At 39.5% G+C, this 25,978-nt stretch overlaps 1 protein-coding gene across 1 annotated transcript; it reads left to right on the forward strand.

Moving 5' to 3' along the window:
- The first annotated feature begins 4,044 nt into the window (after window positions 1-4,044).
- On the forward strand, window positions 4,045-9,596 carry LOC139479465 (uncharacterized). Its single transcript, XM_071262312.1, has 4 exons — window positions 4,045-4,587; window positions 5,959-6,093; window positions 6,513-7,058; window positions 7,470-9,596. Exons 1-4 carry the CDS (start codon window positions 4,045-4,047, stop codon window positions 9,594-9,596), a joined length of 3,351 nt encoding a protein of 1,116 aa, XP_071118413.1.
- The last annotated feature ends 16,382 nt before the right edge of the window (window positions 9,597-25,978 follow it).

Genomic DNA, 25,978 nt, shown 5'->3' on the forward strand with positions numbered 1-25,978 from the left:
CGGTCGAGCGTTGTCCTGCTGGAACTGTCCGCCATGAACGTTGACGTGAGGAAGAATGTAAGGCTGTAGGATCAAGTCTCTGTACCGCACACCTGTTAATGCATCTGCCACGTGCACGAGAGGCGTCCTACCACCGTGATGAATTCCGGCCCATACCATGACACTCCCGCCGCCAAATGGGACAACCTGCTGCACACAGTTGGGGACGTAACGTTCACCCCGACGTCTGTAGACACGTGCGCGCCCATCAGCACGTGTGAGTAGGAAACAGGACTCGTCAGTAAACAGTACATATTTCCATCTTGCACGTGCCCATCTAACCCTCTGTTGGCACCAAAGCAGACGATCCGCCAGATGATGTGGGGTCAATACATGACGTCGAACAGGTCTTCGTCCAGCCTCCCTCGGTCTGTTGCGTACCGTTTGATCTGATATTCTGCGTACCCCAGGGATCTGTGTGGTTGTAGACGTGGCTGTGGTAGTGCGGTCTCGGAGGTGTGGCAGCCGGATGTATCGATCTTGTGCTTGGGTTGTCACCCTTGGTCTTCCTGATCTTGGTCTGTCGTCAACTCTGTTGGTGTTGTTGTATCGGATCCACAGTACGGAGACTGTCTGTCTGGATACGACAAAGTGCCTGGCCACTTCTCGCTGAGTTGCTCCAGCTTGTAATCTCGCAATGGCGTTGTTCCGTTGAGCTGCATTCAGTGATGGCATTTCGTCACCGCCTCTACTGTCGTTATAAGGACTGTATGAACAAAGGACCTTCACCTCAAAGACATTACCAAATATGTACAACAATGTTGATGTATGACATCACTGCCTGTGACTGACTTTTACAAAATGGCATGTTCACTGTACGCGGGATTTTACGAGGGGACTTTTGTTGATTCAGGGATCTTATAAACATAAATGTGACATGTAAATAATCAGAAACATTCTGACAATTTATGTACTGTTATTTGTTGCCATAATTTTCATTGAAACAAACGGATATAAGTAAGAAATTCCGATAAGTACTGTTGTCATTGTGCGTAATTTTGCGTCAGTCATGGCATCACACAGGACAGTAACTTTGACAATTTCTGTTGAAAATATCAAATCATTGCAATGAATCTATTTTAAATTCCCCGATTCTTCCTACGATGCTCTTCCCATGCACATTCTGAAAATGTTGAGCCAATATCTTCAACGAATAGACGAATGGATAGCTCAAAATAGGGGAAAATGCTACACTGTGTAAAATCTGTATTGTGCTCTGTTTACATTTCAAACAAGTGCAGTTTTTCGTCGTTTTCACACCACACTTAATTTGCTTGATTTCATCCAGCCACTTTGTATTGGTGACAAAGACCATTGGTCATTTGATTCTAAAATGTATGAGGAATTCAAGGATGTGTGTATCGCAGATAGGTTTGAAATATACGTGATGTTACAGTATGGCAGTAGTGCATTAATACATAACACCACTGTCATAAGTGACGTCATCCTATGTGCTGCTTACTACTCATAGATAATGTGACCCTACACAAAAAGGTTTCCGTCATATCTGTGGATTATCAAGGCGATGATGAAAATGCAAACTAGACACAAACAAAGAACACGCTGGGTGCCAAGTTAAACGTGTACACCTCAAAGAATTACCAAATATGTACAACAATGTTTAACTCCGTATGACATCACTACCGTTGACCGACTTTTACAAAATGGCGTGTTCACTGACAACAGTACGCGGGATTTCCAGAGGAAGATTTTCGTTGATTGAGGGATCGTATACACCTAAATGTGTCACGTAAGTAATCAGAAACATTCTGGCAATCTGCGTACTGTTATTTGTTTACCATGTTTTCCAATGTAACAAAGAGAATTAGTCAGAAATGCAGATAACTACCGTCATCATTGTGCGTGATTTAGCGGGTTGAAGAGGAGGGACATATGTGTCGCTGTGGCATCCAGGGGGTTTACACTCTGAAAAACCCAGATAATGTAACTGATAATAATAACAAACAAACCCGCAGACGAGGACGAATTTGTTTATTTTGATTATTTATTACACGGTCCTGTTGTTCAATACAGACGTAGGTGAACATTCGACTAAAACACAGCAACTTATGAATGACTTACACTCAGGAAAGTACTCCGTCATCATCTGACCTCAGGTGATCACCATGGAATAGCCAATCACGAGCCTGGAATATGTTTGATACCAGTTATCTCAAATGGGTTTCTCACCCACAGGTGTGTAGTGAGTGAGTGAGTGAGTATGGTTTTACGCCGCTTTTAGCAATATTCCAGCAATATCACGGCAGGGAGCACCAGAAATGGGCTCCACACATTTTGTAAATGGCCTAATTGCAAGCACTAAAAAGTTATTACTGGTGTTGTTTTGCCATCTGCAGTTTATGACAGAAAATGTAACTGTATTTGCAATGAGTTGTGTTATTACTTAAACAATAATCAGAGAAATGAGGGCGTTCTTACTTTACTTAGAGATCATTGAGTGCAGGGGTCTCCATGAGGTGTACTGAGAAGTACAACACTGATCATCTGATGGTAGCAGCACTGGCAAGATCAGTAAACATCAAGTCCAGTGTGGCTCCATGACAGTGAGTTGGAGAATGAATGAGTTGAGTCATTTTTCGCTCATTAAAGAAATCTTCAAGTTTCAGTTTTTCACTCAGATCACAGTTGAAATCCCCAGTAACTAGGACATGTAGTAGTATAGGTAATGGGGGTTCTGGCTCACTTCCACTGGAGCAGGATTCATATACCTATACCACCACTATTCAACGATAGTCATAAGATTCAGTTAAATTGACTCTAGCTCACCACCACCTGGAGTCAATGATATAAATTTTTATAGGTAATGATGGTTCTGGACCACTTCCACTGGAGCCAGATTCATATACCTATACTGCTACTACAGATGGAATTTTTTATGCCAAAATGATTATGCGATTTAACGATAGTCATGAGTTGTATTAAACGAAACATCAATATTAATTAATAATGAATAAAATTTACTATAGCCCACGAGGATATTGGAAAGGTGTAGGAGCAATAAAAAAATTAGCCACCGCGGCTAAGGTATCTAAAGATGTGGCCAAGGATTGGTTAAAGAAACAAGCGTTGTGGCAAATATATTTACCGGCACCGCGTTATATACCGAGGAAGAAGGTTGATATTTTTACAATGAATGAAGTTCATCAGGCTGACCTCTTGTTTCTTCCTCACGATAAGGTAAAACGCAAAACGTATAAATACGCTTTAACAGTAGTGGATGTGGCTAGTCGATACAAAGAGGCTGAGCCATTAACCTCGAAAGATTCAACAGAAGTAGCTAATGCACTGAGTCGCATATATAAACGCGGACCGCTAAAATGGCCTAAGCTATTTCAAGTAGATCCCGGTTGGACATAAGGAAATTGTCATCACAGATGTAAGTATGCCATGTTTCCGAACAGGTCGTTCCTGTGTGTAAGCAGTTCGCGCACACACTGCTTTACTTCGCGGAAATAGATCTAAAAAGCATGAAAAAAGCATGCATGTGTGCCACGTGTCGACAACCATGTCATTGTAATTCAGTTTGGCATTAGGATTAGGATAGGCAACATCGTTAGACAGAGTAGTCATTTAGTGATCGGGATAATAATAGAAATTTGAAATTTGAAAGAAACTTTGTAAATGTAAATTGAAGTACAACAGTAAATTTTGTCTGTAATAAAACCATCGTAAATAAATTAGTGTCTTTGCCTGTCTATTGCACTTCTTCTATTTCTGCTGACCAAAAATGGTAGCAGAGCGTGGTTAATTCGTTGTTACTCATGGTTACTGCCTGTTAGTGGATCATGGTGTTATTGGTGCAAGTTAGATTAGTTTGGATGCAGGAATAGTTCCAGTGCGAGACAGGTGAGTTAGTTCTTAGAAACAAAATGTGTTTATAAGACTTAGGTTCATACTAACAACAGGAATAGTGTAAGGAAGAAAATGGCTGAACCTCAAAAAGCAACCTCAGACACTGTGCTTATGTTAAAATCTGAAACTATAATGTCGGACTTTGGTAAAAGTAATGAGTCAAAGCCAGCTGTGGAAGAGGTTTTGTTAAAACTCAAAAAACAAAAAGCCAGTGCAAAGACTGCATTTACGAAGGCGAAAAATAAACTCTACAATATGACAGAAGGTAAGGATGTCCCAACTCGAAGGTCTGTTCGAGATCAGATGGATCAGTTGTGCATTGTCCAAGAACAAGCAATGGAAGTAATGCTGATGTTGTCTGAAGAATACTCCAAAAACAATGATCTAGCAAATTCTAAAAAACTTAGCATTGAAATAATTAGACTTGAAGATGAGACTGAAAGTGCACAGCAACATGCTCAACAGTACTTAGACTGTAGATCAGATGCTAGCTCTGTACTAAGTTTACGAACAGGGATGTCAATGTTGTTCAACCAGAAACAAGAACACAGTAAAAGTCAGAAACAAGAATGTCTCGGAGAACAAGGGAAGGACGTTGTACAGGCTCAGAATGAGTCCATAAAGACTTTTGTAAGAAGTGAACATGAATTAGGTCAACCAAAGGTCATGTTCACGGTTGGTAGGTCACATGTTGAACCCAGTTCTCTTTCGAATAAACCAGACAAAAGCGCGATTGGACATGACATGTGGAAGCAGCTGCAGAGAGTTTCTATTCCAGTGTTTGCAGGTGATGTCAGGTCTTATCAGAGCTGGAAGGCAGCATTCATTGCATGTATTGATAACTCACCAGCAACACCAGAATACAAGCTATTGCAATTGCGGCAGTATTTAGCAGGTGAAGCTCTTAGAGTGATTAGGGATTTGGGGCATAATGCAGTTGCTTATCAAGTAGCTCTTGAGAGATTAGATAGGAAGTTTGGTGGCATGAGGCGCCAGATTGCTTTACATCTTGAAGAGTTGGACAATTTCAAACCCATTCGCCCAGGTCATGCAAAAGATTTAGATAGATTTGCTGACATGCTGGATGTTGCTGTAGTTAACCTCCGTGAATCTGACAGAGTAGAAGAATTAGGAAATGGTCTTCTTTATATGAAGTTGCTAAAAAAGATGACTGAAGCCATGGTTACAGAGTATCAACGTTGGGTATTTGATAGACAAAGACAAGAGTCAGTTGAAACTCTGAGAGAATGGGTGCTCCAAGAAGCAGAATTTCAAACAATTGCAGCTGAAACCATTCATGGTGTCTGTGATAAGTCAATAAAATCTGAACATAAAAGAACTTCTCGTACATTCCTTGGGTATGACAGTAACCAGAAACCTGGTGGGCATTATGCTGGAGTAAAGAGTTTGTGCATAGTATGCAAAGAACCACATGATGTTTGGAATTGTAGAAAGTTCACAGCTTTAAAAGTGCAGGACAGATGGAACAAAGCAAAGGAGTTAAATCTTTGCTTTCGTTGCTTAGGAAGCAACCATCGTGGTAAACACTGTTGGCGAACAAGATTATGTGGCATGAATGGATGCAGAAGCAACCATAACAGGCTGCTACATGTGGATAGGGACAGGGTTGATTCAACTGCTGATGTTGAAAAAGCTTCAGTTCCATTAAACAAAATAGAACATACAGACAATAGTTCAAAAGAACAAGCAGAACGATCACATGCAACTAACATGGCATTGAACGTTGCTTCAAAATCTTCATTCATTGGGCTTAGGACAGTGCCAGTAATCTTTAAACATGGGAATCGCAGAGTTACTGTTAATGCTTTGCTAGATGACGCCAGCACAAGGTCCTATATTAATGCAGACGTTGCTGCAAAGCTAGGACTGCAAGGTAAAACTAAACAAGTCACTGTGAATGTATTGAATGATGAGAAAGCCACATTTGAAACAATGCCAGTCGAATTTGGACTTGAAAGTAAAGATGGTGAGGTTGACGTTAATATTTCTGCTTTCACAACAACTAAGGTTACAGGTGATTTGCAGGTTGTTGACTGGCAGAAATATGGCAAACTATGGACACATCTGCAAGATATAGACTTTCCTAAAATTGCATCCCCTCCTATTGTCGATGTCCTGATAGGCATGGATAATTCAGAACTTCACTATTCCTACTCAGAGGTACATGGGAATCCTGGTGAACCTCTTGCACGGTTAACGCCCCTTGGCTGGACTTGTATAGGGAACATTGCAGGGACAGGCTCTGATAATCAGACTCACTTTTCTAGTACATTCTTCTCTCATTCAAATGCTGATGATCAAGATTTGAATTTGTTGTTGCACAAGTTTTGGGAAGTTGAGAAATTCCAGTCTAAAGAGACTGAAAACATAAGCCCTGAAGACAAGAATGTATACAACAGGGTGAAAGATGCCTTGACATATGAGGATGGTCACTATCAATTGGCATACCATGGAAGAAAGAGGTACATGCCTTACCATCGGATAACTATCAGATGGCTCTAAGTCGTCTTGAGAGTACAGAGAAGAAATTACAAAAGGATGAGACTATAGCTGCTGCATATGATACTGTCATTTCACAGTATCACACAAAAGGATATATCAGGAAAGTACCTACTGAAGAAATGACAAATACAGGAAAGTGGTATTTGCCTCATTTCCCGGTTGTACGTTTGGATCGTCTCACAACAAAAGTGAGAATTGTATTTGATGCCTCAGCCAAATACAAGGGTATTTCTTTGAATGAAGTTATCCACCAAGGTCCCAAACTGCAGAGGGAACTTTTTGATGTGTTGTTACGATTTAGACGCAACCCAGTAGCACTGATGAGTGATATTGCCGAGATGTACCTACAGGTCAAAATCTCTCCCGATGATTGGCCCTATCACAGATTCTTATGGAGGTCCATGAAACGAGATGAGCAACCCACAGAGTATGAGTTTAGTCGAGTGGTATTTGGGGTGAATGCATCTCCTTTCTTAGCACAGTTTGTAAGTCAGGAAAATGCCAAGAAGCATCAGGGTGATCTCCCATTAGCAGCAGAAACTGTGCAAAAAGCAACATATATGGATGATAGCATGGACTCTGTGGAGGATGACAATACAGCTATTGAGTTGTATAGACAGTTGGTAGATCTTTGGAGTAGAGCTGGGATGCGCCCTAGAAAGTGGCTTTCAAATTCCCACCAAGTACTCAATCAGATACCTGTTGAAGACAGATTGTCAGAAGTTCAGTAAAACAGTTGTTACTTACCTTCAGCAAAGACGCTCGGTCTCATGTGGATAGCTGAAAGAGATGTCTTTACTTTCACTTCCCACATACCTGAAATGAACTCCACGATATCTAAAAGAGTCTTTCTTCGTCAAATAGCAAAGCTATTTGATCCTTTAGGATTTCTTGCACCCTTTACTGTGAGGGCAAAGATCATTTTGCAAGAAATGTGGACAGCATGATTAGATTGGGATGAAAAACTAGACAATAATCTGAAAAGGAAAGCTTGTCAGTGGTTCATGGAACTGGAAGATCTTGCACATATCCAGGTACCAAGATGTTTGCGCTGTGGTCACGAGGTCAAAGAAACTACACTCCACAGCTTTGTAGATGCATCTGAGGATGCATATGGTGCTGTAGTGTATGCTGTGAATACTTACCAGAATGATGAAATCTCCAGGGTCATAATTGCTGCAAAAGGACGAGTAGCACCACTGAAAGCCATTAGCATTCCACGCATGGATTTAATGGCAGCTGTTACTGGACTCAGATTATCTGTTGCAATCACAAAGGCATTGGAAGTGTCAATAGACATCGTAACATTTTGGACAGACAGTTCAAATGTGTTGTCATGGATAAAGAACCATAGCCGAACATTCAAACCCTTTGTTGCAAACAGAGTCAGTGAAATTCAAGAGGTTACGAATCCATGTCAATGGTGGTATGTACCAACTGCTAAAAATCCAGCAGATATGTTGACCAGAGGAATAGCTGCATCAAAGTTGATTGATAATCAAAGTTGGTGGTCAGGACCCCCTTTCTTGACTAGAGATGAAGGTGAATGGCCCCAAAGGTTATCTGAAATAGAAAGTAAAAAGACATGTAAGCTAGAAAATGAAACTCTGAAAGAAAACAAGATCATTACAATGGTAGTGAACAAATCATCGTGTGATGAATGGAGACTAAAAGCTACAAGATACTCAGATAGGAAAAGACTGGCAAGAATCCAAGCTTGGGTATACAGATTCTTGAACAACTGTGTTGCACAAAATCATCAAAGGATCTCCGGGGAACTAACAGCAGAAGAAATTGAAACTGCACAGTTCAAAATCATAGCAAAAATGCAGAGAGAAGAATTTCCAGCTGAATACTCCTGCCTTGAGAATAGAAAACCATTGCCAACCAACAGTAAACTCTTAGGATTACAACCGAAGTTGGATGAATGTGGAGTGATGAGATCTGATGGACGATTGGCTTATGCTGAGCATCTATCTCCAGAGTCAAGGTTTCCAATCATCTTGCCACGCAGAAACTGGATCACAAGATTGATTGTGAAATCTTATCATGAGGAAGGACAGCATGTTACCGGAACTAATCAGACATTAGCGGCACTCTCAGCGAAGTTTTGGATCCTCTCTGGTAGAGAGGAAATTCGAGAATGGGAGCGGGTATGTTCACAATGTCGTAAACAGAAAGCAAAAGTGGCGCACCAGATCATGGCTCCTCTCCCAGAAATGAGACTAACACCTTCTCTACGTGCTTTCACACAGGCTGGACTTGACTTTGCTGGACCCTTCTTTACAGTACAGGGGAGAGGAAAAGCAAGGCAGAAGCGCTATCTTTGCCTCTTCACGTGTCTAGCTTCAAGAGCTGTGCATCTTGAAATCGCACATGGAATGGACACAAATTCATTTCTTAATGCCTTTTATCGCATGGCCAGTCGCAGAGGACTTCCAGAGGACATTGTGTGTGATAATGGGACAAACTTTGTTGGAGCAGAAAAGGAGCTCAAAGAACTGGTCTCATGTCTGGACAATGATGCTGTTAAAAGAACATTAGCGAATCGTGGGACCAAGTGGAAGTTTAATCCTCCCTGTGCGCCCCATTTCGGAGGTGGGTTCGAGACCATGATCAAGGCAGCCAAGAAAGCTATCTCTGCTATATTAGGTCAAAGTGACGTAAATGATGAAGAGCTCATGACAGCGTTTATTGGAGCAGAAGCCTTGATCAATTCACGTCCACTCACCTATCAGACGTCACACCCTCAGGATGATGTACCCTTGACACCGAACCATTTCCTCCATGGACAGGTTGGAGGTTCTTTTGCTCCAGAATCAGTGGATACAACACCCTTTAACCCAAGGAAACGCTGGAGACGGATACAGGATCTAATACGACACTTCTGGAGCCGATGGATGAAGGAGTGGATACCCAGTCTCAACCGAAGAAGGAAGTGGCTCACTCACCAACCGGACATCAACGTGAATGACATCGTTTTGTTAATATCGCCCAACACTCCACGTGGACATTGGCCTATGGGAAAAGTTATCAAGACTCATCCAGGAAAAGATGGTTACACCAGAGTGGTTGACATACAGATTGGTCAATCTGTACTTACTAGACCAGTGACGAAAGTGTGCCCTCTTGAAACAGACAGCATCAGTACTAGTGGATAAAGTACCAGATGTCACTGAACACGACAATACAGGATTCCATGGATTCTATTGTGACATTCGAAGGATGAAAATGTGTGAAATTGATGGATTTAACATGAGAAACTATCCAATGTGAGATATTCAATTTTGTGACAGAACCTTGACAAAAAGAGTGTAATCTGCACATATTGTGGTGGTGTACTGTGAACTCAAAATGTGAATACTGTTTCTTATATGGATATATATTGTGACATTGGATGTATTCAGTGCATTATTTGTTGAACTTTTCGATACGTTTGTGGATGTGATCGAGGATATTATTTCGATTCTGGAAAGTTGGTTACTATTTTGTGTTGATAGACTCCGTTCTATCAAGGAGGGGGAATATGGACATAAGGAAATTGTCATCACAGATGTAAGTATGCCATGTTTCCGAACAGGTCGTTCCTGTGTGTAAGCAGTTCGCGCACACACTGCTTTACTTCGCGGAAATAGATCTAAAAAGCATGAAAAAAGCATGCATGTGTGCCACGTGTCGACAACCATGTCATTGTAATTCAGTTTGGCATTAGGATTAGGATAGGCAACATCGTTAGACAGAGTAGTCATTTAGTGATCGGGATAATAATAGAAATTTGAAATTTGAAAGAAACTTTGTAAATGTAAATTGAAGTACAACAGTAAATTTTGTCTGTAATAAAACCATCGTAAATAAATTAGTGTCTTTGCCTGTCTATTGCACTTCTTCTATTTCTGCTGACCACCGGTCGAGAGTTTATGGGATCGGTAACTAAACTGTTAACAAAGCACGACGTCAAAATCGTCCGTGGTGAAAGAGAGGCCCACCGCAGTCAAGCTATCGTTGAAAGATTTAACAGGACATTAGCAGAACATTTGTTTGGCTATCAGTATGGGATCGAAATGAAATCCGAGAGATTGAGATCAACCGAATGGGTGACACGATTATCAGCCGTTGTATCAGCGCTGAATAATGAAGTGACAAGATTAATAGGGAAGAAACCATCCGATGCGATTAAAATGAAATCCGTGACTTCCGAATCTTCAGCACCGAGGAGAGGCAAAGAAAAAAACATCCGGATAGAGTAAGGGTAAGATATCTATACCAGCCCGGTGAACTCGAAGGAGGCCTACGTCGCGCAACCGATCCCATATGGTCCCTTAAGACGTATAACATTAGTAGATTGGTTACGAAAGAAGGAGAGCCTATTCTTTATTATCTTCAAGATGGACCGGGCAGGGCATTTGTACGAGAAGAGTTGTTCATAGTTCCCGACGGTACGGTATTACCACCATAACCATAAGCATAGGTAGTTACACCATCATTATCAATCCATCTCTTTGTATCTAAGGGGTGATAATGATGTCTTGTTCATTCTTAATCCATATATCCTATGATCGTAACTTCTTAAAGAGTTCATCTCGTGTTTGAACGTTCGTTCTACCGTTGAATAATGATTCTTTATACTGTTCGTGTTTGATATGCTTTTTTACAATATACTTTTTAACACCCTTGGCTTTTCTTATCTCCCCATTATCGGACTTCTTTATAGAATACATCTTAGGTCTTAATCCTACATACTCCGCTATAGGAGTCCAAGCACATTCATCCTTCATCTTACCTAATACCTTTTTATTTACAAGGCTGTGCAGTGGATTATCTTTAGGGTAATCGCTCGTGTCGTACATATCTATTTTTTCTGCCATATCTTTATACACATCCTCGGTTTGTATTTCCATCAACAAAGAATCTGTGTCGGTATATAACACCTCGCATCTATCGCCGTATTGCTTCTTAAGTTCGTTGTAATAAAAGTCATACATTAAGTGTTTTGACAAGTCGAGAATACCATACCGACGTACACCGGTCTGTTGAATTTTATATTACTCTTCTGCATATGCAACGCGGCTAAGTCGTTATCGAATATCTTGCTTCTGTTAAAAGCCGGACTGGCTATAAGTTTCCTGAGTCTTTCTTCCTCATTGGATCTGACTAATTTAACATCAACACGCTTCCTTAGATTCTCCATAGTTTTACCGAATACCGAGTTATTCATGAGCTTATGCAGATTCTTTTCGAAATCGCTGGTGGCTATCTTTCTTAAATCTGTGTTCAGCCTTATATAGGGCTCCATCCAAGGGCTTTGATCAAACTTAAGAACTCTGTGTATTTTCTTAAGTTTCATACCTAACGATAGATACAACTGGAGATTTCTGTAGTGAACTATATATTTTGTCTTATCCATCAAATTTGGTATGAGCTTTTCTACGTTAGCTAACCTACTATTACCCATCAAGGAGCGTTGATATTCCGACATCCAGTCTTTATTAACCATTAATCTTTCGGGAGCTAGCGGATAACTGTTATGGTCTTTATGTAAGGAACTCGGATATTCCAAGTCAACTTCTAGTATGTACCCTTTATTCTCATCATTATTATCGATATCATCGACCCACTCAAAACTACCCGTGGGTAAAGGTTGACTCATAACCCATCCGTACAAATTGTTAGCGTCGAGATATAATATATGCGTGTCGGGTTTACTCTGATCGTATCCTTCCACTAATTTATCATTAGCCTTAGAATACCTTTTCGCTGCCATCGATATACCACCTCTTAATCCTTTCTCAATAAACAAGTGCATATCGTAATCTGTGAGTAGTTTTAGTTCTACGCCGGTCTTCTTCAACAATGCATCCCACGATAGTCCGGGACTGGAATAGTACCATGCCGGGTCCAAGCCGTATTGTTTTAAACACGTCTTTCTAAATATCTCGAATATATCGGCGAGTAACAGTACATCGTTTTTTAAGTACAGATCGTGATAATCACCTAAATTCTTACAACCTAATTTATCCCAGACCGTCAGAGCGTGTTCATAATCGGCATCTGTTATTCTAGATTCCGTTAAGTTACTATAGAATGATTCGAGGGGTGGTAATTCAGTTTCTTCAAATCTAGACCAATCATCCATATATTCGTATGCATATACACCTTTTCTCAGCAGCAAATGACGAGTTATCTTATCGGTATATTGATTTGTTATAGCGAAGTCATCGGGATTGTTCGCTTTGGCTTAATTGTCCAGGGAAGATAACAGAAACTGTACGGAGTCTATGAATCTAAGCCCATTACTTTGCTTTATTCTAGATTTCCCATCCTTGTCCCTATAATGTATAGGTTTAGTCAACGAGAACGATATGTATTTTTCCATATTGTTGGGAATGCACGTTAAACCGCCTTTAGGCATATCGATCCTGATAGCATTCTGTCCAACACCTCTACAGTCTTCTTTATGCACTTCTAATAGATCTTGTCTGCTGTACCCATGTAGGCATCTTTCGCAGAAATATTTCTTTCTAGCATGTTTTGTTTGATCGTATAGCACCCTGTTTAAACTCTTTATCCATGTATAATGATATTTTCCATCTTTTTCGATCAGAAATGAATTGATTCTGGGAATATGTTCCGGAGCGGAGCTTATCCTGTGTACAACAATTCCTTTAGAATGGGCGAAAACATTTATAGCTAAATTATTTTGCTTTTCCACCTTATCAATTTGTGATATTGGTGTAGGTTGGTCTATACCATCGAAGTTGAGTCCATCGTTTTGGGGATAGCTAGAAGGTCTATCCGGATGCTTGTCTACGGGGAACAATGCAGATCTTATCATCATTCTTAAACAATCATCGGATTTATTTTTTACGTTAATTATGGCTTTTTTCTTCTTATAATACGGGGGTAAATCTATATAAGATCCACCTTTGAAGGGCATATAATTCGCTATATCTAAATATAAACTATCGATTTTATCCACACCCCAACCCGAACCTCCATTAGTCCAGCGTTCTAAAGTTTCCTGTATCCTCTGAATTGATGTATCTAATGATGCGTTTATAGTATCGGATTCGGTTATAACTTCTTGATTGCTTCGGAAATATGGTTCGGTATATTCGACGCTATCGTCTGCGTTACTTTTACTCAATGACATTTTAATCGTCAGCTGGTATTTTATACTTTGTAAATCATCTAATTCCTCGTTAATTTTACTCGATATGATGGGCTTAATATCGTTAACATCCATGTTGGAATTAATATCCATCTTCCAACCTCTTAGATATTTACCAACGCCGGCGGATGTGGGTACAAATATTAATTCTTGTTGTTGTTGATTATTATCATCCTCGTCTTGTTCTTGTTGATTATTATCATCATCATTATTATTATCTAGTAAAGCGATCAATTCAGCTCTTCTCATTCGAGAATAACCTCTCAGCCCACTGTTTCACGCTCGAACTTTGAGTTCTCTAACAGTCAGGGGTGGTCTGTTGTATTCCAAACCGAGTAAGGTAATCAATTCAGCTTTTCTCATACGAGAATATCCACGTAGACCACGTTGCTTTGCCATAGCCTTCAACTCTCTGACAAAAACCATAGTGGTTGAATGGTATATGCAAAATGAGACTAATGTCTAATTGGTTGTTTTCATATATCTAAATACGTATTCTCCCCAACCTATTCCTCTCATTGATGTAATCTCTCTTCCTAGCATAAATAATCTGATTCCTGACCCTATCAGCACCGTGTTTCTTACATAAACAATAACGACCTTTGACCCCTATCCCGCATTCAGAACACTTATAGTTTATGTGTCCACGCTTGATGTAATAATTGTGTATACCGCAGTAAATTTCAACACAGCGGCGGTTACATAGAGTCGTCTTCCCCATGAGTGTAAACTTGCAGTTATTCATGGTATATACATCTATCATATCATTTGTCTAAATGCAAATTACATCTACACTAGGCGAGATATTGATTAGTCTATTTATAGATCGCTATAACTAGGTCATGCATTGCCACAGCTGTGGTTATTTATGAGTAGCTATTGTATAGCTGAAAATCAATAGAGCAGTCAATCCCATAATCACAAATGTGACCTCGCGGTTCTTTTGTTCCTCTGACGGTGTATAAAACTGACTCATTGTTGGTATCTGTATTGGGTCGAGTTTTTTCCCATAAACGAGGTAGTATTCGTGCATGGCGGATTCAACATCCTTAAACGTTTGAATTGAATGTCCTTCCTTAAGCAGTTGTTCATGAATAAAGTCTAATCTCTTCATTCTCTCCTGCGTATATTGTAACTGGGCTGCTTGGTATTGTTCTAAAGCTTCGTTATGTCATTTACGCTCCTCTTCAACTTCTTTAGTGTTTGATTCCCTCATACTGGAAAATAAATAATTACTCCCCGAAAAAGCTAGAGCATTAACAACAGCTCCACCGACCATCATCGCAATTGATGCCATATGAATATAAATATTCAAATGTTTAATTACTTCATTATGTCTTCCGGGATAAGTCCTTGTTTGATGAGCATATCCTTCGTTGCCATTGCTAATCCAATATCCAGAACCATCATACCTATATCAAATCCATTAAAATATAGCTTGGGAGGTGTGGCTTTAGTAATCATTTTAGCCATACGGGCATAGCCAATGGCCAAGCCGGTGACCACCGCTGAATGATACATCGCGTTTACCAACATTTACCGTCTGTAACTGGAGTAGTCATGCTTCTTATAGCATTATATGAGGACTAACCTCTAATTGAACTTGTTGTTGCGGCGGGGGTGACGTTTTCTCTTCTCCGGTCTTATAAAAGAACCATACAGCCGCTATACCAGCAACTCCTACTAGTGCCCATGTTTTAATCGGATTTGAATTTTTTATTAATTTTGCTTTGCGCGCCAGCCCTCCCTTTCTTCCTGCAGGTATTTTTTTGGGGTTCTTAGTAACTCTGGGTTGTTTTTGTGTTTTCTCATTCACTTGTGGTTCCTCATTCTGTTCCGTTTCCGCAATCTGTTGTGTCTGTAGTGGTGTCACCTGTTGTGTTTCCGCAATCTGTTGTGTCTCCATTATTTATTTGAACTTCGTTCTTTATATTATTAAGTGGACACGTATGTTTAAATTGACAATACCTAGCCGTTATTAAAGCTGTGGTGAACGGAGCTAAGAACATTCCGAATCTATGATAAAACTCACAGCTCACTGAGCTTATAGCGTGTTCGATTAATGGGTCTTTCTCTAGAGATTCGCATAAATACATGCGATGTTCTGCCGGGATGGGGAGAAATGTACTAGCTACAACTGTGTATAGTTGTAATATAGACGACCCTATCATTTTAGTCATGGTAGCTCCCAGTCTAGACTTGTAACGCGCGTACAGTTTTTTAATCATTTCGTTGGTCATGTTATCAATTTTTTCGATGGTATAATTTTCTCCCAAATATTGAGAACATTTTCCACCGGCTACCAAAGCCGCGAGTCTTTCTCTATGTTTATCTGTTACTACTTCAGCATCAGATTCTTTGAGCATTTGTTCGATGAGTTCGTCGCATTCCATAATGTAATACCTAAGGAGATATTTAAGTCTAACATAATATAATATGGCGTATCCAATACATCCCGTAATAATGAAATGTTGCGAAAGAATGATGATTTCGAACCACATTTTATGTAATATTAACCGCTAATGTTCAATTTGCTACATTTTTGCTACAATTTTGCTATAATTTTGCTATAATTTTGCTACATTTTGCTAAGCAATTGCATAAGCAGCTGGTTGATCAGTTTTTAATACGAGTTTACAGTGCTTCGTTGCCGCTAACACTTTTCTGACTTTATCTCGTTCACCCTTGGTATAAATGACGTCATTTTTGCGTAAACATTCCTCGAATGAATCTCGGTCTTTGCAATGAAACAGCGCTACCCATTTGGTCTGCTCTCTGAGATCTTTCAGGACAGAGTTGTATTTTTGAGTAAGTACCCAAACGCTATGTTGAGTATGCCGACTGGAGAATGCTAAATACGAAAGCATATCTTTCTTTTTTGTTAATTCTTTACTCGCGCTGCAGTCGTCTATTACGAAAAGGGTTGATTCTCCTTTGTATTTTTCGTGACATACTCGGAGACAGTCTTGTAAGCGATCGCCCGGATCGACTCTGTGTACCCCGTCGTCATTCATTACCCAATCTCTCGATAAGTATGTTTTATTAACGCTTATAGTCGGGCACAGAATAATAATATGATCGAAAACGTCCCGATAATGACTTTGTAAAATATCTAGAATAAAAGCTGTTTTTCCGCAGCCCGTTTGCCCGCATATGATAGCGCAGTGCGGATCTTTAGGTAAAAGATTATTAATAGATTGCTTGCACGAATCTCCCATTCTGTATATTAAGTTGCGCAGCCATATTCACGTACAAATATATGTTTAATTTACCAGCCGATTCCTGGAGCTTCGTTATCTGTATGGTGACACCCTCGCTAGCATTTTCTATTCTCCTCCCAGTGCCGTGTAGTTGGTCATCGTCCGTTGTTCGCATGTCGAGCCATAGCGCGTACTTCGTGGTGAGGTATTCACCCATCGATACACTCCCAAGAGACAGATCTTTCACGACCGCGTTAACTTCTGGAGAACGTTTTATAGAAGGAAGTTTTTTAATCTCATCCCACTGGTGATACGCTAGCATTCCTTGGCTATATAGTTGATTAGGAACGCCCTCGATAGTCAGTTCTACTTTCGTAATCTTGGGATTGTAGAACTTCTCGGTATTTCTTTTAAACGCATCGGAGGGTTCCTCGAACAACATTAAAATACCCTTCAACGACCTCGTGGGGACGTTTAGATTGATATTCCACATCGTATCTTTTTTATCCCTCGTGATCTTTCGATGTCGCAGCACGCGATCGTACAAAATAGCTAAACTTCCCGAATACTGGTTACGAATTTGTCTGGCTAATTCGGGATCCGTTATCATATCGTACTCGAGCGAGATATTGTCAATGGAATAGCTAGCATCTTCAGCAGCTCTGATTACTCTACCGTAGTCGTTAAAAGTGAGTTCGTATTCTAACCTATCGCCTAGGGATGCTTGATAAAAGGGCATGTGGGAATCTAGTAATTCAAAGTCTAGGGGAATATAGAATCTGTTACCTAATGCGTCGGCAACGGCCTTATCTTTTTCGTTGGTATCAACACCATTTTCAGCACCTACGCGCAGTCTCAATGTGTTCTTATTACAAATTCCTTGGTTCTGTAAGTTTTCCCGCTCTTTATCCGTTCTCCAGAGATCCATGTAACAATAGTATACATCGCTATCGTCGATACTCAAAACCTCATTACCGCTAATTTTGATAGTGATTTTCTTAACGATAGCACGACCTATGTTCTGAACGGGCTCTCTGTTAAAGTCGGCAGAAGTCAAAACAATCGTAAATGCTAGTCGGACAGATCGTGTGCGCCGAGATTAGGAAAGCGAACCAGAAGCGTTTGATTCTGATCGATGGTACTAGGGTTATTAGTTATAGTTACAGACTGACGAATTGCTTTGACCCCTAATGGATCTAGAAGTCTACGTTGTGGGTTTAACTTGCGTCCGTATTGCGAAGACATTGTTATATTGAAAACATGTACCCTATGTTTAATATAAAAATGACTAATTTTGAACATAATGACTTTGATCTAAGTACCTTTGGTGACTTTGATAACCCAATCGAAGATACTGATGAAACCAACTTTGGTGGCACAAATCTTAATGATGAAATTTTACAATCAACCGTCAATGATTATTACGATGCATTAAAAGATGATAAAAATTATGTTACTCCAATAGGTCGTGAATATTCAAAGTTTGAGATAGATAGTAAAGGAATATTGCGACTGCGTGGCGCTCCGGATATTGATCTTATGCATTCTCGTACTCGTAAGCCCCTAACCTTGTCTACGATAGCCGCTAAAAAAGGCATCGGCTTTGTTCGTGATGAATTAGGTTTTGTAGACTACCGACGACTTTCCGCGAAGACTACTAAGGCTCTTCAGACTATGAGGAAAGAACTCGTTAATACAGATGATTTGGAAGCAGCCTCGATGGTGGCCTCGGGCGGACTCGGAGAAATCTTAGATACCTATTACGATAATTCCACGTTACAGGTATCGGAGTTCAGTATTAGGGAATTACGAGGTCTTGACAAGGCAATGCGAACTATGCGGGGAGAACTGATAAATAATATAGCCAAGCTATTCGAAATCGACAAACATATAGCTCAAGAGAAAACAAAACTCGAACAGGCGGGCGATGAATTCAGTAGACGCCGCGTTGCTGAAAGATTGCGTAACCTAGAAGAGGAAAGATTGGCCCGCCTCGAAGCAGCTTCCAGTAATAGAAAGGCACTTCGTTCGCAAATCAGTCGTATTCGAGAAACTATCGATCAAGTCCTCAACAATGACACTACACTGGCCGATAAAACTAAAACATTGTTCAGAGAACAGGGAATAACAATTGCCAGTATTTTAACCGCGTTGGGATTTATTATATCGACTTTGACTCTCTCGTTAACAGGTGGTAGCGGCGGATCACCCCCTAACGATAAAAACGGCATAAAAGAGTGGATAAAAAAGCATTTAAAAGCATTAGGTTCAGCACTGGGAAAGCTAGCTGAGAAAGCCGCGGCCGCACTTCCCGGTATAATAGGGAGTGTTGTTTCCTGGCTATTGAATTTATTAGCTTAGACCACCACTTGGCTTAGTCAAAACTTGTGGGGGTTGATCGTAGCAATTGCAGGGCTGTTGTACGTATTCGCTAAGAACTATTTAACCACCAAATCATGAGTAAACCAACCGAGACTCCACCCACTACAAGCACTGTTTTTTCATCTATATGTTGTTGATTTTTAGCCGCAATATGTGGTGACACTTGTGCGTCAGTAGATGTTTGTGAAACATGTGGTGTTTGTGGCTTGACTATTCCCTTTTCGCCCGTGATCATTTGCGTTATTAATTCGACGTTCATATCTGAATTTATACCTGGTTTTTGTTGATCGGTAGCGATAACAATTTTATTATTATAGCCTATCACTTGACCGATCTTAAGTTCCATATTACTCGGAGACATGTATAGTCCCGGTGCATAAACGAAGTCCACTTTGGATCGAGCGTACTGTAATGCATCTTGAAAACGCTTTATAGACGATGGTATGTCAACTGGCGAATTAATGGCGTCCTCCACGTTTGCGACAAACTGTTTTTGCGCATCGAGCGCCGTCCCAGAACCGATAATGGACGTTCGTGTTTGAGATTGTGCTCCGAGAATTGCCCATACATAAGTTCTTATCGATTCATTAACTCTTACAAATCCTGGATTAGTAAAATTATTTTCCGTTTTATCATTAAGAAATTCATTCCAAGCGTCTGCGGTATCGTTCATTTGTATAAATTTTGTAACAATATAAATTAAACCACTCTTAAAACTCATAATATCCCCTCTCCAATCGTTACTATAAAGTTCCCAGCCTTTCTACCAATCACCGGTTTTATGCCAATGATCATATATTCTTGCGTAAAGTTTGCTGGTACTATACAACTTACCAAAATTAACTGGAAGTTTATTAAGTACTTTATATACATAATCGCTTTGTTCTTTGACGGATTTATTTTCCTCTGTGTAAGGAACACCTAGACCATGGTTTGCTCCTTTAATACGCCAATCTTTACTCGTAGAAACATTAAATTCCTGACAAATACGCTCATACGCGGACCTATCATAATGGAGCACTAATTTCTTTAAGTATACGTCTAATCTGATAGTACATGTGAAATGACATAACAGACTTATTCAGTTCAAATCCTGGAGCGTAAAGAGATACGCCACATCCCGTTGTGGCACACCATATGGCAAAGTTTAACTGATTCTGCCAAAATTGCATCGGATTGTGAAACCAATCGTGCACCATTTTATCGCTAGTTGCCGTGACCCTGTACTTTTCAAAGATATCGGGGAATTTAACTAAAAATTCAGCACCAGAGGCAGTTACTATAATCGATGGATTAGTAATGTATCTCGATTTCATATTTAAGTTATGATATAGTATCATTGTATATTTAATATGTATGTTACACTCCCGGGAATAACAAATAGTCAGTCTATTCAACTGCTTCATACTATCGATAACTCGGATGGACAACTCGAAGTCGCGCTATGCGATGTAACGTATTACCCTCGGTGGACCAATATAAGTGCTGCGAGAGGTAATAATAATGAGTTGTATATAACAGATGACCAAAATATAATTAATAGAATTATTACTATACCTGATGGGTATTACAGCGTAAGCTCACTCAATGATGAATTTTTTAAGCCTATGGGAGCTAGTCTCACACAAAATGAGGCCACTGGGACAGTGAAAATCATCAATGGAAACACAAATATACTTATTGGTGATAACTTAGCATACACACTTGGATTTAATCGGCCAATACCATTACCACGCGGCTCAACAGTGATTGCAACGAATAACGTACCTGATTTAGTTCCCTATGAAGAGTTGTGCATCCATCTTGATCAAATAAGCACGACGGATAATATTCAACAAGAAAGTCCTTCAACTTTGCTCAGAAGTGTTCCAGTGAAAAATGAAAAATACAATAGTGGTAGAACGGAATCTTTCTCATCATTACAATATAAAAAATTAAAGCATGGTATTATTTCAGACCTCAAAATTTCTGTATTAGATGTAAAACACCAACCTGTACATATAGGATACTTAAGTGTAACACTCCATATTATAAATAATGGTTGATTCCATATTTAAGTTATGATATAGTATCATTGTATATTTGATATGTATGTTACACTCCTGGGAATAACAAATGGTCAGTCTATTCAACTGCTTCGTACTATCGATAACTCGGATGGACAACTCGAAGTCGCTCTATGCGATGTAACGTATTACCTGAGGTGGATCAATATAAGTGCTGCAAGATTAAATAATGTGATAATGACATTATCCTCACGTACTATTGATAATGTCATTAATATACCTGATGGGTATTACAGCGTATGCTCACTCAATGATGAAGTTTTTAAGCCTAATGGAATTAGTCTAACACAAAATGAGGCGACTGGGATGCTGAAATTAGCCACTGGAGAAAAAGGTGTAATTATGTTCATTAACTTAGTACTTAAACTTGGATTTCCACTCCTCGATGAACCTATAAAACCCTACATAACAATACATGGAGATACATTACCCGATTTAGTTCCCTATAAAGAGTTGTTCATCCATCTTGATCAAATAAGCACGACGGATAATATTCAACTAGAAAGTCCTTCAACTCTGCTCAGAAGTGTTCCAGTGAAAAATGAAAAATACAATAGTGGTAGAACGGAATCTTTCTCGTCATTACAATATAAAAAATTAAAGCGTGGTATTATTTCAGACCTCAAAATTTCTGTATTAGATGTAAAACACCAACCTGTACATATAGGATACTTAAGTGTAACACTCCATATTATAAATAATGGTTGATGCATAAGGCCCTGGAACGATAAGACAATGTAATACAATTGCGCTTTCCGATCTCGGAGACACAGAAGGATTTGATAAACCCGGTTACAATGGTAAGTTATACGCTTTACACTTACACGATAATGTATACAAGCGGAAAGAAGTCACATTCACGGGTAATCTAGAAGATTTAAGCGATGTCGACGTTAGTAGACTCCATAAAACCACTCCGTACAATATTATTTACAACAGTGAGAATAAATGGACTATGGTCGAAGCAAACATCAAGTGGCTGCTGAATATCGCCATTACCCCACCTTATGCGATGATGGGTAAGGGACATAATTTAACTAAGATAATAAATAGTGGCATCGTACTCGCGGCCTATATCCCGTCAAAACGAAAAAGTGTGTTAGTCACTCCCCTGCCAGAAAAACCAGGTCATATGTTATATAGTCGTCCGGCAATCCAAAATGTTAGTTTAAATTTGGTTACAGAATTCGATGATATTAAACAGAACTTGAGTGCAATACCTAATATTTCTACGCTTATTATTGAAGTCTTGTTCGGAGATGCACCGGTAGATGCCTTTGAAATATTACCAGGTCTATCGATTAAATGGCTCAAGAAACACGAGCGTCAACGTTGCAGTATTATTCATGTTGGAGCATCACCCGTTACAACCCTCGAGGGGGTTCAAATTATTAAAAGTGACAGAATTTCTCTTTCTAAGATATTCTTGCCGTATAATATACATTTGATAAGGTTGATGTATACTCTCAAAACATTTAAGCAAGACCAATTAAAGACTATTATATATTCGTAATATACACTATGAGTTTATATCCAGAGCTCGATGAAAAGATGGAAACTGTTGATGGATTTCGATTACATCAAATAAGCGACATAAAACATCGAATAGAAAAGGATAGGGAGTTGAGACTTGGATTGTATAAAAAGTATCGCAGAGCCGTGAATGCTCTGGACGGAGTTGACACCGCTCTTGTAGTGGCTGGCATGGGACTCGGTGTAGCCGGTGTCGGTTTACTATCAACTATAATCGCCGCGCCTATCGTGCTCGGCATGGAAATAACCGCCGGAGTCTCGGGACTGGCAGGAATAGCGATAAAATTCATTTCTCGTAGGTTGCAAAAGAAAGCATTAAAACACGATAGTATTCGGATACTCGCCGAAGCAAAGTTGAACAGCATTGGGGATCATATTTCGACAGCAATGGCCGATTGTAAGATATCCGAGGATGAGTTTCGTTTAGTGCTGTCGGAACTCACCAAATACAACGAAATGAAGCAGGAGATTCGATCAAAATCTCGTAAGACCAATGGTATTAGCGAAGACGAGAAAAAAAAGTTCATAGAACAAGGGAGGCAACAAGTGCGTCAATTATTCCGTGCCAAAACCAAAGAACTGGTTGGAGATTAAAAATAAATTGCTTACTATCGTGTGATTACATTTAGACAAATGCTTACATAAATATATAATAATGGAAAAAACTATTAAATGGAGAGAATTACCACAAGGTTTTTATTATATCAGTGATGTCAAACCAACCAAATACGGTAATCAATTGTTTCTTATCAATTTACAAAAAGAGTGTAGTTATGTAGTCTGGTCTCCTAGTAAAATGAACGAAGAACTTAATAAAAATGGTGAATATCGCTTTATCGATAAAAATAATGAAGAATATTTTTATTACCATTTAGACTCATCTAAAGCAATGATTGGACCCAGGTATTGGTGAGCTAGAGCTGAATCTCATGACTATCGTTGAATCGCATAATCATTTTGGCATAAAAAATTCCATCTGTAGTGGAAGTGAGCCAGAACCCCAATTACCTATAAAAATGTATATCATAGACTCCAGGTGGTGGTGAGCTGGAGTCAATTTAGTTTAATCTCATGACTATCGTTGAATCGCATAGTCATTTACACATAAAAAAATGCTACCTGTAGTAGCAGTATAGGTATATGAATCCAGCTCCAGTGGAAGTGAGCCAGAACCCCCATTACTTATACTACTCATGTTTACATTCATGCTGCTTGGAGAGATCCTTAAGTTTCCTGCATGAAATCACTAAGTGAATGCGACAACCGCGTCCATGACATTTTGGAGGAACATACACACAAGCAATGCTGAACTTGCCAACAAGAAAGGAAATATAGTCAATGCTGTGAGATGACATTACATCACATAGCTGAACACTGTTTTTGAAACTTGTTGAAACATATACAGCAACACCATGTGTAGTGTTTCCTAGACTTGATATCCTTGCAGGTCTCTTTCACTGTAATCATTGATGTGTGTTTCTGTGAAACACAAAACGTGAACCACTCCAACTAACTTATCCTTCTTCACATCTTCGAAATGAGCTTTGAGGGATCGAACATTCAAGTAAGACTACTTGAGATCACCACCATGAATGTTCTCCACAGGGTGTGTCCAGGTGAACAGTCAACCATTTTAAGTCTTAGTCAAAGTCGTTGCAAGGGAAACTCTAAAAATAATTTTCCCAAAAATCCCAAACTATCAAAAGCTACCAGTTCACCACTAGACCTATCTATGTGCCAGGTTTGGTTAAGATATCTCTCATGTTTTTTTGTGTGTGTTCTGCTCCGGAAAACGAGGACTACCCATTTGCAGTCTAAGTCAAAGCCGTTGCAAGGGAAACTTGAAAAATAATTTTTATAAAAATCCCAAAGTATCAAAAGGCACCAGTTTTCCACTAGACCTATTTATGTGAAAAGGTTTGGTGAAGAAATATTTACGGTTTACAAGATCTCCGGAGGAAACTAGCACTACCGCCATTTCAGTCTAAGTTAAAAGACATTACCAGAGAAACTTGAAAAATATTTTTTTCAAAAATCCCAAACTATCAAAAGGCACCAGTTCACCACTAGACCTATCTGTGTGCCAGGTTTGGTTAAGATATCTCTCATGGTTTTTGTGTTCTGCTCCGAGAAATGAAACGAAATGTGACGGACTACATTTTGCTAAGCAGTTGCTACTTTTTACTAAGCATTTGCTACCTTGTGTTAATCACTTGCTACACAATGCTAAGCAGTTGCCACATTTCCCTGAGCATTTGTTACATTTTGCTGAGCAGTTGCTATATTTTAGTAAGCAGTTGCTGCATTTTGCTAGCCTATTGTACTAAAAAAACGTGCCTGTGTACAAGCGGTTCCCAGACTTGTTTGACAGTTTTGAGTTGTAGACTGATGAATAGCTTGATGTTCAGTGTTTTTCATGCTATATGCATGCTTCGATATTCACATTACAAATTCAGATATTCCACCCTAATGAAGCATTTTGAATCTGAGAACTGAGATGTTAAGTATTACCTGCTGAAAAATGTAGCACTACAGTATTATAAATTGTAGTAAATATTTTAATGAACAAGTGCAAAAGTGAGCGTGGCTCACTAATACCTTCGACCCGCCTAGTGTGTCAGTAGTTACAAATGAAATAGCTAGGATAGGGTTAGCCAACTTAGGGTTTGAAAAATTCATAAAAAAAGGAAAATTAGTAAAAACATTTTTTTTTCTTTTGACTGCACCCCTCCATATGACACAGAGTATATGTACTAAGTTTGAGATGAATCCCCTGAATAGTTTCAGAGAAATGGCGCAGACAAAGTTTTCAGATGGACGGACGGACGGACGGACGGAACCTTGGTATAACTATATACCCCCGACAACATGTCGGAGGTATAATAAAACAAACTTGTTAACTCAAAGTTACTTGGTGTGTCTCCGATAGATATGATTTTCAGTTTATTGACACCTTTGATTAATAGGGATAACGTTCATGTAGTCACTTTTCAATTGTCATGTAATAGCACTGTTACTAAAGTCTGGCAGTTTTTTTAATCGGGTATGAATAGTTGATTCCTCAAGTCATACATTTTACTATTCTTACCCCATCGAATGATTGGCAGGACACATTCCGGCTGAGATTTTATTTTTGTCTTTTATTATATAGTGTATTGTCAATTGGAGTAGATACTTAGATATCTGTATCTCAG

Source organism: Haliotis cracherodii, unplaced genomic scaffold, assembly GCF_022045235.1.
Source record: "Haliotis cracherodii isolate W230 unplaced genomic scaffold, xgHalCrac1.p SCAF_4, whole genome shotgun sequence".
In the NCBI taxonomy this organism is placed as follows: Eukaryota; Metazoa; Mollusca; class Gastropoda; order Lepetellida; family Haliotidae; genus Haliotis; species Haliotis cracherodii.

Excerpts from the sequence above, each read along its gene's own strand:
- LOC139479465 (XM_071262312.1), top strand. The coding sequence starts at position 4,045 with ATGTCGGACTTTGGTAAAAGTAATGAGTCAAAGCCAGCTGTGGAAGAG. Across the intron at positions 6,094-6,512 it reads TTCACTATTCCTACTCAGAG|TATCACACAAAAGGATATAT; the intron begins GTACATGGGAAT and ends GTCATTTCACAG. Across the intron at positions 7,059-7,469 it reads TTGAGTTGTATAGACAGTTG|GTACCAAGATGTTTGCGCTG; the intron begins GTAGATCTTTGG and ends GCACATATCCAG.